The 17,179-nt window shown below is 50.0% G+C and overlaps 1 protein-coding gene across 1 annotated transcript; it reads right to left on the bottom strand.

Annotated features, from left to right (window-relative positions):
* Nucleotides 1–1,573: 1,573 nt before the first annotated feature.
* Nucleotides 1,574–14,109, bottom strand: LOC144097961 (tubulin beta-4B chain-like). The gene is made up of 7 exons (XM_077630550.1): nucleotides 13,972–14,109; nucleotides 13,265–13,373; nucleotides 7,149–7,259; nucleotides 5,218–5,462; nucleotides 4,883–5,082; nucleotides 3,899–4,335; nucleotides 1,574–1,749 (listed from the first exon to the last, which is right to left on the bottom strand). The coding sequence occupies exons 1-7, from the start codon at nucleotides 14,026–14,028 to the stop codon at nucleotides 1,574–1,576; spliced, it is 1,335 nt and encodes a 444-aa protein (XP_077486676.1). The 5' UTR covers nucleotides 14,029–14,109.
* Between the last annotated feature and the right edge of the window lie 3,070 nt (nucleotides 14,110–17,179).

The raw sequence follows: 17,179 nt of genomic DNA on the forward strand, positions 1-17,179 counted from the left end.
GCCCGAGCTTTCTACTTCCGGGTGGCTGTGGAGCCGCCCGACTGCCGGAATATGGACGAGCGTCTGCAAAATTACACGGAGATTGTTGAAAATTATAGGTTATGCAGGAGACTGGTGCCACCACCGGACAAAAATCTAAACAATAGGGAAGCAGTCGCATGGCGGCGCCTTCAAGCTGGGAACTTCGTAAACCCGGTCTGGGCTTATCATAATCAGACTGGTGATAGAATAAACCATAAGTGCAAGCATTGTGGGGAGAGAGGGACCCTCGACCACATAATCTGGGAATGCGCTAGCTCCCCAGGGGCTAAAGCAAACAAATTGTACAGAAGCCTGGGAAGCCCTGCTGCGGCGCGAGGTCTCTGCTCAACAGCAACAAGCCATCCGCCCGGCGACCGAAGCCGCGAAGAGTCAAGACCTCTTTGCCTGCTTGTGATCGCGGAGGTCCCCGCCCCCGTCCTCAAGGCCTACGTGCCGGGGTCGGGGAGTAGGGGGCCTACTTTTCTGGTGGAATATTGAAGTTGTTAACATCATCATAATCATCAATATATAAGCCGCAGCGTTCATTGGGTGACCAACCTCTCGCGATCAACCATTAACTGCAACCTCTCAGGGTGGCAGGCTGGGCGCGCTGCCTATCCAGTGTGCGAAACGCACTCAACATTGGAGACTCCAAGCCGCGTGTAGTTGCCCGATACGTACACCACAGCTTTCGCTCTCTGACCAAGTTCAGCAGTAGTTAAACCGAAGGAAATGGTGGTGGCGGTGAAAAGCATTTATTCGATATATAATACCTATACAGAAAGAGGTATTCGGGGGCATCCCTTAGTGGGAAGCCTCCTTACATACCAGGTGGAGTCCCTAGTCTGGGACCCCATTGGCAGAAGCAGCCGTCCTGGCCCTCTGGACCAAGATCCGCTGGGCCTGGAGGTCCGAGCAGCCAAAGCAGGGCCGCCTCCCAGTCCTCTAGGGCAAGGTGGCGGTATGGCGAAAGGGCTGTGTTAGGCCGGCAGGCCAACACCATATGACAGGTATCAGCCACTTCCTCACAGTGCGAGCACCGTACACGGCCCGTGTACTGTGCGATACCAGTGCACCCCCCCCCCCCCCCCCCCATACTTGATCGAAATTCCAGGAGCCCTCCACTACGGCGTCCCTCATAGTCTGAGTTGCTTTGGAACTTCAAACCCCGCGAAGCCCAACCAGTCCAAATCCAAACCAATTTTTACTGAACACCAAATTTGTTGCTTGCTCGGGTGATAGGGCTGTTATTCTATAATGAAATGCGAGGGTACTCAAGTAGTCCACAGTTGCACTTGTTCGGGATGAATGTGAGCCTGTACACGGCGCAAGATCAGATAAGCGTTATTGTTGGCGACGCCTGCTGAGCCGTACCGCAGATTAATGTAATATTTGCTAGATGCTAGCCTGTTGTAATTATGATTCTCAGGAATACATTCCTCTGTCAACCTGAGGAAAGGCTGAGCGGAATATCGATTGCGGCTGTACGAGGACCAACACAGGAAACACACCTTTATTGAAAAGTGAAAGCAAAGAAAAAGAAATGTTTCAGTCACAAATCCTCTGCCAGTGTCGCGTCGAACTCTCCCTCGTCGTCAACCGTGGCCTCCTGGTACTGCTGGTACTCTGAAACCAGGTCGTTCATGTTGGACTCTGCCTCGGTGAACTCCATTTCGTCCATTCCCTCCCCGGTATACCAGTGCAAAAACGCCTTGCGACGGAACATGGCTGCGAAAATGTAAATAACGTCATCACAAAACATGGCTCACAAGTACAGTCATGAACAGAAGTGTGCGGGATACGGGTAGCCGAAAAAACAAGCATAAGAGGTCAGAGAAAAGCACTGAACAGTGAGGGGACACGAGTCCTTCATCCGCTGGAACCAGTATAAGCTGACTGGCTAGCGATTCGACGATGACGATGAAATAAATTAATTTCCGCAAATCCGCATCCCGTAAATATTTTGCCTGCGAGTGTATAGCTTGCGATACGCTGTTCAGGAAGTGGAGGCACGCTTTTTAACCCTTTGTAAGCCGTAGCTCATGCTTCATGTGCATACAAATAATAAAATTGCACTTATGATGGCTCATGGAATTGAATGACATGATTTTTAAGCAACTTCGACCACCGGTTTTTCAGAAAAAGAGAGAACACAGTTCTACTAATGACTTCGTAAAAAACCCTCACATGAGTACGTATTCGTTCAGTCTGCCAGTTTTGTAACATTGCTTGTATATAATTGGGAATCGCTTCAAGAAATACTGTAAGCCAGTTGATAGATCAAGAAGGCTCGAAAGGTCATCATCATCAGCCTGACTGCAGGACAAAGGTTTTCCTCGTATCTCTCAAATGAAGCCTATCCTGTGCAATCCGTGACCCCCTTACCCCCAGTTAACTTCGTAATGTCATCCGCTCATTTAACTTTCTGCTGCCTCCCGCTAGGCTTGCCTTCTCTTTGAATCCAGTCAGTTACCATTAACTACCGCCTTGCCGTCGCATTATGTGCCATGCCCAAGCACATTTCTTTTCGGTTTCTACTAGGATTTAATGATTTAATCAACCCGCATGTGTTCCTTTGCCCGCTCTGCTCCCTTCCTGAGTCTTAACGTTACATCTATCACTTTGCTTTCCATATATGCCTCTGGGTTGTCCTCATTTTAAGTTAATCCTTTTTCTTTAGCCTCGGCAAAAGCTCAACCAGTCCTCATTTATCACCGCTAAACGGCGTCCTCGACTGTAGACCTGCGCTGATAAAAGCAGGCCTATTAGAGAAATGTAAAAAAACATTATCCCCTGATTTAATTCGTTAAACTAAATGTGGAATAGTTAAGCTAGCAGTAAATGTACGAACCCTTTGCATAGGTTACCTATGAAGGTTTTACACACATTGTAGGCGGCATGCTGACGCGACGCCTTTCAGACTTTCCTGTTGGCTGCGAAACCGGTTGGCCTCCTCTTCACTAGTCTGCAGCTGGTATGCATCGGTTCTGTCTCTTCCACGTGAATGCAGCTGTCACGAAACCGGTGTCTCCTTCACCAGGACACCACCTCGCTTCACGACACATGACTATCTTGCTGGTGACCAACCCTATTGCTAGTAGAAGAGTGAGTTGGGCGAGTTGGTATCGGGCCATTATGAAACAACAGCGCGAATAAGGACGGGTATGAAAGTAAAGACACAACGAGCGCTAGTGCTAGCGCACGGAAAGGAAAGGAAGATTTCCCTCTCTCCACTTTGCCACCCGAAACCCGTCACCTGACACCTTCACTTTTTTTTCGCTCTCCCACTAGCAGTTTCCTCTTCGTTCAAAGTGGTGAGGGACATTTCCACTGTCTACACTGCCATCTACCAACCGTGGCAGCTGGCAGGCGGACGCTTCATCCGCAGACGGCGTTTTTGTTTGGCTAGCTAGGCATCTAGTGTTATAGTCGGATACAACTCAAGAACGAAGCGGCAAATGGCTACCAATGAAGGGCCTTCAGCCAAGGTCGTCAATGTATGTACATGACGCCGTGGTTAATCCAATTAAGCTATGGTTATTCCCCATTTATCGACCACCCCCTGAGACTTCACGCCAGCCTACCAAGGGGATCTGTCAAGGGGGAGAGGGGCAGAATCGGCCAAGAGGAAGAATTGGTCGACGTCATGGGCTGGAGTTTCCTTCGATGGGAATTTGCCGCTTTGTGGTATCCGAATATAGCACACTAAAATCACGCCAAACGGTTTCTGTGATAGTTCGGTAGTATTCACCACGGAAAAAATATTCTACGGAGGGGCACCATTCCCAGTTTTCCAACACATGAAGCAAGGGGTACACATGTTTCCAGCTGCCCCGCACAGTGTCAAATAGGCAGTTCTAGAACAAGCAGTACTTACCAGTGAACTGCTCAGAGATCCGCTTGAACAACTCCTGAATGGCTGTGCTGTTACCAATGAAGGTAGCAGACATCTTGAGACCGCGAGGTGGGATGTCGCACACGGCAGTCTTTACGTTGTTCGGGATCCACTCGACGAACTGGCCCGAGTGTTTGTTCTGGATGTTGAGCATCTGTTCATCCACTTCGCGCATACTCATTCGGCCCCTGAACACAGCAGCCACCGTCAGGTAACGGCCTTGGCGGGGGTCGCAAGCAGCCATCATGTTTTTGGCGTCGAACATCTGTTGCGTCAGTTCCGGCACCGTCAGAGCCCGGTACTGCTGGCTTCCGCGGGAAGTGAGTGGAGCGAAGCCAGGCATGAAGAAGTGGAGGCGCGGGAAGGGCACCATGTTCACGGCCAGTTTGCGAAGATCGGCGTTCAGCTGTCCTGGAAACCTGAAAGAGAAGTGAAGAGCCTTCGTGAATGTGGATGCCAATCCGCGAGAAAGGCTAATAGTTCGTGTATACTCTGGTGCCACTCCTTCTGGTGCCATTCCTTCATGGCAACTGCAATTATATCAGGCTGAGCGGTCAGGATCATGAGCAGGAGATTCACGAACCGAAGTACGATTAACTTCAAGCAAGGTTGAACTGCTTTCGAACTTTTCACGAAGAAGCACAGAGTAGCGTTATAATCCTGCGTGGCAAAAAGACTATCGTCATTATCGGCCGTCTGGAACGTGCACGTTACTGTCATATGCAGAGTTTTTGAGCGCGCTAGATTGTCGGCTTTCTCGGCGCTAGTTTGCTGCTTCCTCGTCCTGCCGCCCTCCACCAAGTAAGTATCCTACGCTCATGCACACCTGCCCGAACTGTCGGGATGTTCCCATCGAAAATCCCTGTGCTGTGAGCAGATATTTAAGTTTTAAATCGCATTTCGGACTCAGGTTCCATTTGCATACCAGTTTTGCTGCAAAAGTACAGACGGAAGTCCGTCACCCACCTGAGACATGTAGTGACACCCGACATTGTCGCAGAAACCAAGTGGTTGAGGTCTCCATAGGTTGGGGTTGTGAGCTTAAGCGTTCGGAAGCAGATGTCATAGAGCGCCTCGTTGTCGATGCAGAAGGTTTCGTCTGTGTTTTCCACAAGCTGGTGAACTGAGAGGGTGGCATTGTAAGGCTCGACGACGGTGTCCGAAACCTACAGAAAAGGGCAGAAAGACAATCAGAACCACACACGCGAGGCATCAGGGAAAGCCAGTGCAGTCAGCTTAAAGAAAGGCAAAAATGCCACCAATGTACAACAAGGTCATCAGACTTCAGAATAGTCACAAACCTTGGGGGATGGAACAACGCTGAATGTGTTGATAATGCGATCGGGGTACTCTTCCCGGATCTTCGAGATCAGCAGTGTTCCCATGCCAGATCCAGTGCCGCCGCCCAGGGAATGCGTGAGCTGGAAACCCTGCAAGCAATCGCAGTCCTCGGCTTCCTTGCGGACGACGTCGAGCACCGAGTCCACCAGTTCGGCGCCCTCCGTGTAGTGGCCCTTGGCCCAGTTGTTGCCAGCCCCGCTCTGTCCTGAAAGGGCAGACAGTGAAAGGCGTATACTTTTGACGAAATGATTCAGACGGGGAATCAACGCTCAGATGTGGGCAAAAACTAAACCTACTGCTGACAGCAGTCACAAGGGCGCCAGAAAAGAACTCACTGACTTATTTTCTGCAGATAAAACGCTCTAATTAAGGCTGCTTTTGCTGCCTCCCGGCAACAGGAGTCTTTCTCAGGCCCCAGCACTCTTAATAGCTTAATGTTAACCTTAGATGCAGAGTTAACCTTACATGCAGTGTGTCTTGTGAAGCAATCAAATGATTAAATGCTGAAACGAATGAATGGAAATATTTCAAATGTCCCAGAAGTGAGGACACATGCACCCTTCTTTTCCCCGTCACGGCGATAGGAGAGGACGTAATGGAACCTAGAAGAGCTGCTGAGAGCGAATGTAATGGCCAAAATGTGAAATCTGTGCGAAAAGCAGACGAAGGACACACAAAAGATACATAAGACAGTCACCAATGCTTATGCCTTGTGTGTCTTTTCTTGTGTCATTCGTCTCGCTTTCGTGCCGGTTTCTTCACACCATGCGGCAGCAACTAGCCCGGCAGCATGCTCTCTTGTACTACTGGTGAAACTCATTAACAGTCTCACGGCTACAAGGGAAACTTAGTGGTTTTCGGCTATGGCAGTATATAATGGCGTATATAGGTGTTGCTATTAAACACTTGAGGCAACGGCCGTTACGAACATTGAGTAAAGAGCTGGCGTACTGCAAGTATAAAAACATCATGAAAATTCAAGGTGACAATTTACCTTACAAAGAGGTGCGCACACAATGAGCGCGGAGTGTAGCTCGAACGAACAGGGGAACGCGCTTTACAGAAAGGTACAATTATGCGTGAGCTCCTGAAGACAGGAAAAACGCAAACAAAACAGTAAACAAGAAAGAGAGCAAAAATTAACGCCCTTCAATACACGCGTCTTCGCTTTTTTTTTTTGAGACAGAGAAGGACGAAAGGGCGAGGCGAGTTTGTTGACAAACGCGATAGAAAACGTCGCGAGGTTCAATGAACTTTTCAGCCACGCGGTTAACTGACATCCACGGAAGCTGGTCAGTGCCTCAGATATCCAGCTGACACAACTGCGTATCCATGAATGTCATCTGAGGAATAAAAGAGGTGTCCCTTCGCACTGCTTGAAAACTGCCTAAACTCCTGAAACCAGGGAGTGGAAATTAGTAAACTTCCACAATAAACAGGCGGATTGGTTGGCCTGAAGTTTTAAGCCTGCAAAAACGGGCCGATCACCGCCATATGCGCTAAACACGTAGTCTACCGGTAGACGCTTAATCTGTACAAAAAATGTCTAGTGCTTCTCAGCGAGTTGTTAGACCTCAACAGTCCAAATACCTTATCCCCAGAGCCTTTAGAGCATTTCGTATATTCTTGGAGGGCTCGAAGACTGCTGGGTGGAATGGTTACATGACCTGAAATCTCCAGCCGCTATTCTGTTTTCTTGTGTTGGCGCTTCAGTTATTTTGTTTAGTTTGATTTCACACTGACGTTACGCAGCGACTGAAACGGCTGAAACATGGCAGTGGACAATGCGCTCACTTGAGTGCGCGCTTTAGTCCCGCTGGTTTTCCGCGTTCAAGAATGAAAAACGCAAAAGCGCAGAAGTTCCTTCCGACAACGAGGAGCAGCAGCTTACCGAACACAAAGTTGTCCGGACGGAAGAGCTGCCCAAAGGGTCCCGAGCGCACAGAGTCCATGGTTCCCGGTTCCAGGTCAACCAGGATGGCCCGAGGCACATATTTACCTCCTTCATGAAAAGAAAACTCAGTCACACACAGTGCAAGAAAAGATGCCGTACGCTTATTACTAATAACTTAATCTCCTGGCGGGTGCTGTTATAGAGAATGCTACAGACAGAATTCTTCCTCTCGAAGAATACGTGGCAATGAAACATGAAAGCGGCGGCGAACCCAAACTCAAATACGAAATGGGAAAGCGATAAATGTAATCGATATGTTGCATCTCATCGCAGGATAGGCTGCCATTTTTTATTTGGTTGCTTAGTAGCGTCTTCACTTCTCGGGTCTGTTATGACTGCGAACGACTGCACCTAAAAGACTTTCATCATGGTGAAATTAACCAGGAGCTTTTTAATGCGGCACCGCTTTCTTTTTTAAAGCGAAAACTTCGTTACGTCATGTTCTGCGAGTTTCGTTGACTCCGTCGCTTGGTCTTTAGGCGACCTTCAGCAGTTCCGGAGCTGCGCCGAAACCGATAAAGAGCGGAACATTTAAGCTACGTGACGCTATACTAACAGTTGCGCGCAGCGTGGGTTAGCATCGACAACGCTGTGGCAGAAACGCGGCACTGAGCGATAGGCGGCCGGCGTTCATTTCGTTCATTAGCCTTGGCGTTGACAACGTTCTGGAGTCCGATTTTGAGGAAAGGAAGGGCGCATAACTGGCTCTCTGGGTCAGCGGATGCCTCATTCTCGCTTTGAGGTACTAGGTGGTGGTGGCGAGAGAGAGGTGTGGGGTGCATTCTTTGGCGCTGGCAACGTTGCGGCGGACACACGCGGCACTGCGTTCGATGGGGGAGCCACCTCTCGCGATCAACCATCGACGCCTGCCTGGATGAGCGCGCTGCGTGTCCAGTGTGCAGAAGGCACTAACCGTTGTATGCGCCAAGCCGCGTCTAGTTGCCCGATAAGCCACAGCTTTCGCTCTCTAACGACGTGCAGCAGTATAGTTAAACCGCGGCTAATTTTTTTCATCTTGCACTTCATCCTTCGTACCTTCCCGTATGGTGTACTGCACCGTTCCTTTCGCCATAACCGCATTGTTTCCTTCCTCCACACGTATACATATCGGCGTAAAGCAGCGTCAGAAGTGAAAATCACAACTGTCTGCATCGTGGCAGGCGTACGCCGACACCAGCTAGCTGGACGCAGCAACTCACAATTATTTACTACTCCGCGTTGCGCTGTACACTAAAACATTATTACAGCTGCAATGCAGGGCGCGAGCAGTCCACAACGGTGGATTTAATGCACGCACTACGGGGACCACGCAAAGCAAGCTACGATACTGCTGCAGAAAATAAAAAAATGACAATGTTTACGCTTGCAGCTTGAACTAATAATAATAATTGGTTTTTGGGGAAACGAAATGCGAAAGAAGAAAGGAAGAAAGAGGTGCCGTAGTGGAGGGCTCCGGAATAATTTCGACCACCTGGGGATATTTAACGTGCACTGACATCGCATAGCATACGGGCGCCTTAGCGTTTTTCCTCCATAAATAAAACTTCGTTTTATTTTTTAAATCGCCGCACTTTTCATACGTTCTTTGATCAAGTGTTCAGCCCCTGTAAGACTGCTACCTCGCCTTTCCTTAATTTTCAGTGTTTGCAAACCCCAAACAGACGCGCGCATACTGGGCTACGTCCGAGGGAGGATGCCCATGCCTTCGCTGTGAATAGAGTGTGACGCAGTACAACGGTAATATTTCGACGATAATTTGGCAACAATCGCTGCAAAAAAGACACAATTGAAAGGAGTTAACATACGAAAACACATCAGGGAAGCTGCGCCGCTTTCCTTGGAGATCATAAGGCTCTTAACACAAAGAGGCTGGTGAGCGGAGGAACGTAGTGTGCCTAGGATAAACGATCGTTGCAGCGCTCTCACGACGCCTCATGTCCGACCGCATTTCGAGCCCCCGGTCTCTACCAAAGGCACAGAGGGCATCTGCGTCGTGAGGCCGCTTAATGGAGCCCCAAAACGATGTACGCCATCAATCGGCCACGCGTCTCTAATCGGAAAAAATAGCTGCGGTTTAACTACTGCTGAACCTGGTTAGAGAGCGATAGCTATGGTGTATCGGGCAAGCAGACGCGGCTAGGCGTCTGCAAAACGTTGAGTGCGTTCCGCACACTGGATATGCAGCGCGCCCAGCCTGCCACCCTGGCAGGTGGCAGTCAACGGTTCATCGCGAGAGGTTGGTCACCCAATGAACGCTGCGGCCCATTCTACCGCCCTCTACCGGTGAATCGAAAGGTCAAAGGTCAAGTGCTGCGACACCATGGTGGACCACATATGTTAAGGCCTGCAGCCACACTTGACCTCTCGCTCACTTGAAGGTGAACGGGCAACGCACGGCGAAATCTGTTTTACCTAGCGTATGAAGCTTTTGCTTAAAAATATTGCTGGTGGTTTAGCACAAGTTAATCCTGGTCGGAACCGAAAAGATGCATCTCCCTGGCTACGTTTACGGTCCAGCGACTGGCGCTTTCAAACTTTCATTTCCTTCGCTTACTGCGCGGTTCGTGTGTCCACCGAGATATGCGAGAGATGCGTAATTTGTTTTCCTTAAAACCAACTTTCATGTCACTTTCCTTTCCATACGGCGCGGTTCGGGTATCGGTCTCCACGGCAGGCGCCGCATCAATCACACCTAGCGTACCGCTGAATGCATCAAAGTTCACCGGCGTTTTATGCACAACCCACTTTCAAGACCTGCGCATGCGATGCCGGAAGACGCTTTCCCGCTTGAATGGAGGTCACGATCAAGGTCAAAATCAAAGGTCAAGGTCAAATGTCAAAGTCGAGACGGTGTAACAACCGCTGGTGTCGCTGCTGGTCGTGTGTCGAATCTGACTACCACCAGTTATGCTCATCGTTTGACTTCTACCTACATTCAAGGTGAAACTTGCGGCCACCGTGACCTGTAGCTATATACGAAGTCTAACTTGAGGCCCCGATGACGGCTCGAAACGCTGGCGTACTGCTTTTCGCTTATAAAATTGGTCTCGGTTTTGCTCCGACCCAAAAGCTCTCGGGGCCACTTTTTGGTTCCACAGTTGAACAGTCGCTGCAGCAGTTGGATAGTACATGTTCCCCATAGACGCCGCAAATAAATAAAAGTGGCAACGAAGGATACTATTAAACGCAACGAATAATAATAATAATAATAATTGATTTTGGGGGGGAAAGGAAATGGCGCAGTATCTGTCTCATATATCGTTGGACGCCTGAACCGCGCCGTAAGGGAAGGGATAAAGGAGGGAGTGAAAGAAGAAAGGAAGAAGAGGTGCCGTAGTGAAGGGCTCCGGAATAATTTCGACCACCTGGGGATCTTTAACGTGCACTGACATCGCACAGCACACGGGCGCCTTAGCGTTTTTCCTCCATAAAAACGCAGCCGCCGCGGTCGGGTTCGAACCCGGGAACTCCAGACCAGTACTCGAGCGCCCTAACCACTGAGCCAACGAATGCCAAAGTCGGCGTTGACTGCGGCGTGCTCTCAAGCTTCAAAACTGATTTTTGAGGAAGGCGCAGTGTCTCTTACACGCGCGGGTACATGCGTGTGCGCGCGTGCTTGCGTGCGCGCTCGAGATTACCACTAGAGGATATAGGAACGATGGCGAGCAAAAAGAGTGGCACCATCCAGAGGCCGTATAACGCAGACAGCAAGTCGAACATCACCACTTCACACACACACATGCGCATTTCATTTGTATATATATACTCGCCACTGGCCGACCTACATGTGGCGCTCGGCACTGGCCGACCTACATGTGGCGCCACTTTTCCCGACATTCGTATCAAAGTTGCGACGCAACCGTTTGTCTAACAGCGTTCCGGGAGTTATATCATTTCTAGTTCCATATAACTTACACATGCAAGTCAAACCGCAGGCAAGTTTGCGACAGGGGCTTTCAACCAACGACATCATCATCATCACCCTGAATAGGCCCACTGCAGGGCAAAGACCTCTCCCATGTCTCCAATTAAACCTTTCCTTTTTCAGCTGCACCCACGGTATGCCTGCAAACTATCTCATACGCCCAACTAACTTTCTGCCGCCCCCAGCTACGCATACCTTCTCTTGCGTGCCCACGCCGATTTCTTCCTGATTTCGACCCGCCGTGGTGGCTCAGGGGTTAGGGCGCTCGACTACTGATCCGGAGTTCCCGGGTTCGAACCCGACCGCGGCGGCTGCGTTTTTATGGAGGAAAAACGCTAAGGCGCCCGTGTGCTGTGCGATGTCAGTGCACGTTAAAGATCCCCAGGTGGTCGAAATTATTCCGGAGCCCTCCACTACAGCGCCTATTACTTCCTTTCTTCTTTCACTCCCTCTCTTATCCCTTCCCTTACGGCGCGGTTCAGGTGTCCAGCGATATATGAGACAGATACTGCATCATTTCCTTTACCCCAAAAACGAATTATTATTATTATTATCCTGATTTCGACTAGGAGGTCACTAACCCACGACGTTTTTTTTCCTCAGCTAACTTGCCGGCCTCTGATCCCTTAACGTTACAGGTATCATTTATATTTCCATAGCTGGCTGCGCTGTCCTTAACTTGAGCTGAACCTTTTTCGTTAGCCTTCGCGTTTCTGCCCCGTAGGTGACTACCTGTAACATACAACTGTTGTATATCGATGACACGCATATTGAACTGCATGCGTTGTAGAATTTTGCATCAAAAGTATGATTAAAGAATTCTTCGTATTGCGTTCCGGATGATGTCATATGCGCGGGTTGTGTCATATGCGCGCGTGTTTGTGGGTGGTGCCATACTTCGAGAAAAAAAATGATCGCCTGAAATAAAGTTTGCAAACCGCATACAAACGCCCACGTCTTGCATTCGTCACGTGGTTGCCTTAAAGCTGGTTTTAAGGAAAGGAAATGGCGCAGTAACTCTCTCGCGTATCTCTGTGGACATACGAACTGTGCAGTCAGGGAAAGGAGAAATGAGGGAGTGAGAGTGGGGCCGTAGTGGAGGGCTCCGGAATTATTTCGACACCTTGGGGATCTTTCATCGCACAGCACACGGGTGCCTTTTGCGAGGCCGCCGCAGTCGGGTACGAGCCCGGGTACTCTGGCTCAGTAGAGAGCGCGTTAACCACTGAGCCACCGCGGCGGGTAATTTAAGTATGCCGAATTTTTTCGTTTGCTTGGAGGTCGTTTAACATGCATTGACATTAGAAAACACGGACGCCTTGATTGTTCCGCCTCCTGCGAAACACGTCTGCCGCGGTCACGATTTGACCACGCGTCATTGGGCCGGATAAGCGAACATGGTGTCCATTGTGCGTTCGCTCCTTCACGATTGAAAATGGCAGACGCCTGGAAAGAACGTGGTCACCTGCTGCAAACGACCAGACGCCAGGGAACAGCTTCACCTGTCAACACCGTGATCGACCGACGACATTCTCTGGTCCGTAAGCGTCACGTGGTGCCCTTTTCCTCTCTGCTGGGCGGACAACGGAGGAGGTTTTTGAATTTAATTGACTATCGTGGGGCACATGACTCAAGAATTTTAATGTGATGGCGTTAAGGTTCTCCTATTGCAGAAAAGCCGGCGTCACCGTCGGTGCTGACGTTGTGACGTGGCCCTGTGGCGTCATCACTAGCAAGAAACCGCATTGTGAGCGAGCTGCCCAACCTTGGCAGGTAGCAGGAACCCGCGTCTCACAAGCCCCACCGGTGACAGCACCGGCCATCGCAGGGCAGTGGCGCATCGCTTAACCGCTACACCACTGCGCCCAGGGATCTATGAATGTAGAGTGTGCGTAATTACGCGTATAAGGGCATTAACGTATTTAAATTACCACGTCATACCTTGAGGAGGAGCTAGAGCATCCCCTACAGTCTTTTACATCTCAAAAGGGGGCTGTCTACGCACTGCGCGTGTTCAAAATCAGCAAGCCTAGTTCGGGGTCTTAGCAGCTTGAAAAAGCAGTAGGACATTCAAAGACGCGACAACTCTACACTGAAAGTATCAGCCGAAATGCAGACAGGTACTTACCAGACGCTTCGTTGTAATATACATTTATACGCTCTATCTGAACGTCAGAGTCTCCATGATAGGCGCCAAAAGGATCGATTCCATGCTCGTCCGATATGACTTCCCAAAACTGCGAGCAGGAAAGGTGTCATGACTGGCGTGAGGTCACATCAAACAGCCATGACCCCCAAACCACTTAAAGCCCAGAATTCATGCAAAACATGATATGGTGCGAAAACACGTTTCAGACATAATATGGCTGCTGCCGGGTGCCGCAGTCAAGGAGGGAACGCTAGCTCAACCAGCTCGGACGCACCAGATAAGAAGCTCGCCGCTCTCGGAATATTGCCACAGCTTTAGTTGTACAGCGAAAAACTCAATCGGAAGCTTGTGGAATTCTCCTATCGTAAAGCTGAGCCTGTGAAAGCAGCCTTCAAACAAAAGCATAGGAAACGGCGGCCAAGCCCCGAAGGTCAGATGTGTGGTTGGGCCTAACATTCTCGCTAGAAGAAGCCGCGACTAAGGAGGGGAGAACTGCGACTGCCCGCAATTGACTCTTGCGCAAAGATCATTACTTACGTAAGCGCGTAGCCTGCAACGAGAATCTCGAAAATGCTGCCAAGTACACAACGCAAAACGTGAGCACAAAACACAGAGTGGAATACTGCTGTGGGCATCGGGAAAGCAATGTGTCATCAAATATTATGCATCGTAAAGCGGTCACTTACTTTGGCGCCGATTTGGTTGCCGCACTGGCCCGCTTGGACGTGGACGATCTCCCTCATTGTGTACTTGGAATACCACGCCACACAAAACGCAAGCTCCCCGAACGCAGAGTGAGGCCTGCGAGAAGGAGCTGGGGTATTTATAGGCGCGCGCCGCCGCACCTCTTCCTCATTTCTGTTCGCATTCGGTGAAGTTGAAATTTTGTTGCTACTGAAGGAAAAAAAAACACTTCAGCTCTTTTCATCGGAGTTTAACGATGTTGGGAAATTTTCTTTGACGTAGCTAACGAAACAGAAAGGGTATGTGAAATGGAAGAGGAACTATTTTTTCTTTCGGAAAGCATTCTGAAGAACGTGTGATTAGATGTGCTTTCAAACCGCAAACGCGGAAGGACACCGCGCGGTAGACACTGGTTACATTCCTTTTCTTCCTTTTCTTTTTCGTTCTTGTCAAAATTACTTGCGCTAAAGTCAGCGATGGTAGCAATTATGAACTATTAATTTTACCCGTAAGAGCTCATACAGGAGGCCTAGCCCGAGCAAGGCCTCAGCGTATAGCCATGGAAACGCCCCAGATAACGCAGCAAGAACGCTGCTCATCTTCTTCTTTTTCTCTTAAAACATGACACATACGAACGGGGTGACACATACGAACGGGGGGGGGGGGGGACAAGGTGCAGTGGCTGTAGTGTAGGTCTAGCGGCGGCGTTGCACAAAGACCACGAGGCTATGCCGAGCGCACTTCTTCTTCTTCTTCTTCTTCTCCTCAAGTAATATGGCACATACCCACTCCCGTGCCCGTGGCCTCTTCGTCGTCTTTGTGTCTCAGACTGGAGGTCCGGCGTGATGCGCCGTGGCAGCCGTTGGAGCATCGAATCATCTTCAGTGAGCAGCCTAGATTCGGCGTACTGATCAGCGTAAGGAGTGTCAGCCGCGGCAAAATCCAGCTGCAGTACGTGAGGCGGAACGCGGAGCTAAGATGAACGCTACGTATGTCAGAAAGAAAGAGAAAGATAAAAGTTTATAAGATTTTTAAAGGTTGGGCGAATAAGATGGGCTGACTGCTTAGTTCAGGAATCTGGTCGCTTGCGCTGATGTTCAGAATGGTGATGTTTGATGAGGCCCGCCGCGGTGGCTCAGTTGTTAGGTCGCTCGACTGCTGATTCGGATTTCCCGGGTTCGAACCCGACCGTGGCGGCTGCTTTTTTATGGAGGAAAAACGCTAAGGCGCCCGTGCGCTATGCGATGTCAGTGCACGTTAAATATCCCCAGGTGGTCGAAATTATTCCGGAGCCATCCACTACGGCACCACTTTCTTCTTTAACTTCCCCCTTTATTCCCTTACTGCGCGGTTCAGGTGCCCAACGATATATGAGACAGATACTGCGCCAATTACTTTCCCCCAAAACCAATTATTTTTATTATGTTCGATGATGTTGAGGTGTATCGGACGCGGGAGGGCTAAGCATCTGGCCAAGATTTCCACGTTGGCCGCACCTGTAACAGAGTCATCCCAAAAAAATGTGTGCGCTAACGGATAAACAGCGTACTCTGTATTTTTAACAGTAGCGGGAACGGCGCCTCGGGGAACATCATTTCGTTGATTGGATCGTGTTAAGGAGCACCTCAGCCGATGTATTATATATCTTCAGTATAATGCAGGCTGTTAAAAAAAAAATAAACGTTGAGGTGACGCGTAAGCCCCGCTCTAATATTATGGCGCGATAGTGCCAGCGGGTCCTTCAGCGGCCTGTACCCAGCACGGTAGCTCAGTGGTTAGCGCTCTTCTAGCCTGACCGGAATACCCTGGATCGAACCTGGCAGCGGCGCCAGTGTTTCGATGCAGACGAAACATAAAAGGCGCCCGTATGCTTTGGGATGCAAGTACATGTTAAATATCCCCAGGTGGTAGAAATTATTCCGTAGCCCTTTACTACGGCACCTCTTTCTCTCTTTCTTGCTTCACTCCCACCTACCTCTCTTACCTTACGTCGGCCAGCGAGAAGTGAGACTGTTACTGCAGCATTTCATTCTTTAAAAAGCAACAAAAAAAACGCTGGTAGGAATCAAGTTGTGAGATCATTTGAGGCAACACCATCTAAAAGGTAACCGCATGCAAGATCTTATCGTCAGCCGCTATCGGGAGCCGCGCACGGGCAGCGAGGTGGCGAGACCTTCGCTATAGGAGGCTATTGGTTCATTACTTTTCTGCACTCTGGCCACCTTTGCACCTCGCTTGCGTTACGCGAGGCTTGTCGCACGACCGAGCGGCTCTGTTCTATCGACTGCGCACGAGCTCAGGATATACGCCGGATGGATGCAGATGGTTCGCCGCAGCACCTCACCTATGTGTGTACACTATGAAGTTGAGAGTTATGTGAACCATTTCTATTTAGCATGCCCGTATTTTTTATAAAGCCCAGCGTGATGAATTCCTAGGAAGCTTGAGGAGGCTGAAAGTTCCCTTGGAAGACGTCTCTCGCATCGTGTTTCCTGAGGGCTCCGGAACTGAGGGCTAATTAGTGTCACAATCACTCTTGCAGTTTTTAGAGGACAGCGGCCTTATGGAACAGTGGTAGAGACTCAACCACTTAAATTAATTACTCAAGGGGAGCGACTGCCGACCGGTCATTGTAAGGCTTATCCCGCTTGTACATTTACACCTCCACCCCCCGTCGTAGTTACCCTGGAGAAAGCAGGGGGTTACCAATGGCGGAGAGTATCGCGAGTGCGTTGGAAGGCGTAACCTGATGGCGGCTACCACGGGCACCGTCCGGAAGGTGGTGTGGTTACCGTGGAAGGTGGAGGACGGGGTGAGAGCGGCGGCGTCTCCAAACGGAGGATGGTTAATGCAGAAGGAGGAGGGTACTGCAACAACAATACAGGAAACTTCAACCGGGGTGTGGTTACCGTAGAAGGAGGATGCTTTGGCGAGAGCGTAAGGCGCACGTGGAGGGTGGTTGCCACAGGAACCGCACTGATGGTACATAGACTGGGAAGAATAGGGCTACTGTGAAAGGAGGACGACATGGCGAGTGCGCTGGAATATGTAACCGTAAGGTGGTTACCGTGGAAAGACCCGCCGCGGTGGTTCAGTGGTTAAAGCGATCGGCTACTGATCCGGAGTACCCGGGTTCGAACACGACCGCGGCGGCAGATTTTCGATGGAGGCGAATTTCTTTAATAATAATTGGTTTTTTGGGGAAAGGAA

The sequence above is a fragment of the Amblyomma americanum genome, chromosome 7 (genome assembly GCF_052857255.1).
Source record: "Amblyomma americanum isolate KBUSLIRL-KWMA chromosome 7, ASM5285725v1, whole genome shotgun sequence".
NCBI classification, from domain to species: domain Eukaryota; kingdom Metazoa; phylum Arthropoda; class Arachnida; order Ixodida; family Ixodidae; genus Amblyomma; species Amblyomma americanum.

Excerpts from the sequence above, each read along its gene's own strand:
- LOC144097961 (XM_077630550.1), bottom strand. The coding sequence starts at position 14,028 with ATGAGGGAGATCGTCCACGTCCAAGCGGGCCAGTGCGGCAACCAAATC. Across the intron at positions 5,463-7,148 it reads TCCGGACAACTTTGTGTTCG|GACAGAGCGGGGCTGGCAAC; the intron begins GTAAGCTGCTGC and ends CTGCCCTTTCAG. Across the intron at positions 1,750-3,898 it reads GATCTCTGAGCAGTTCACTG|CCATGTTCCGTCGCAAGGCG; the intron begins GTAAGTACTGCT and ends ACATTTTCGCAG.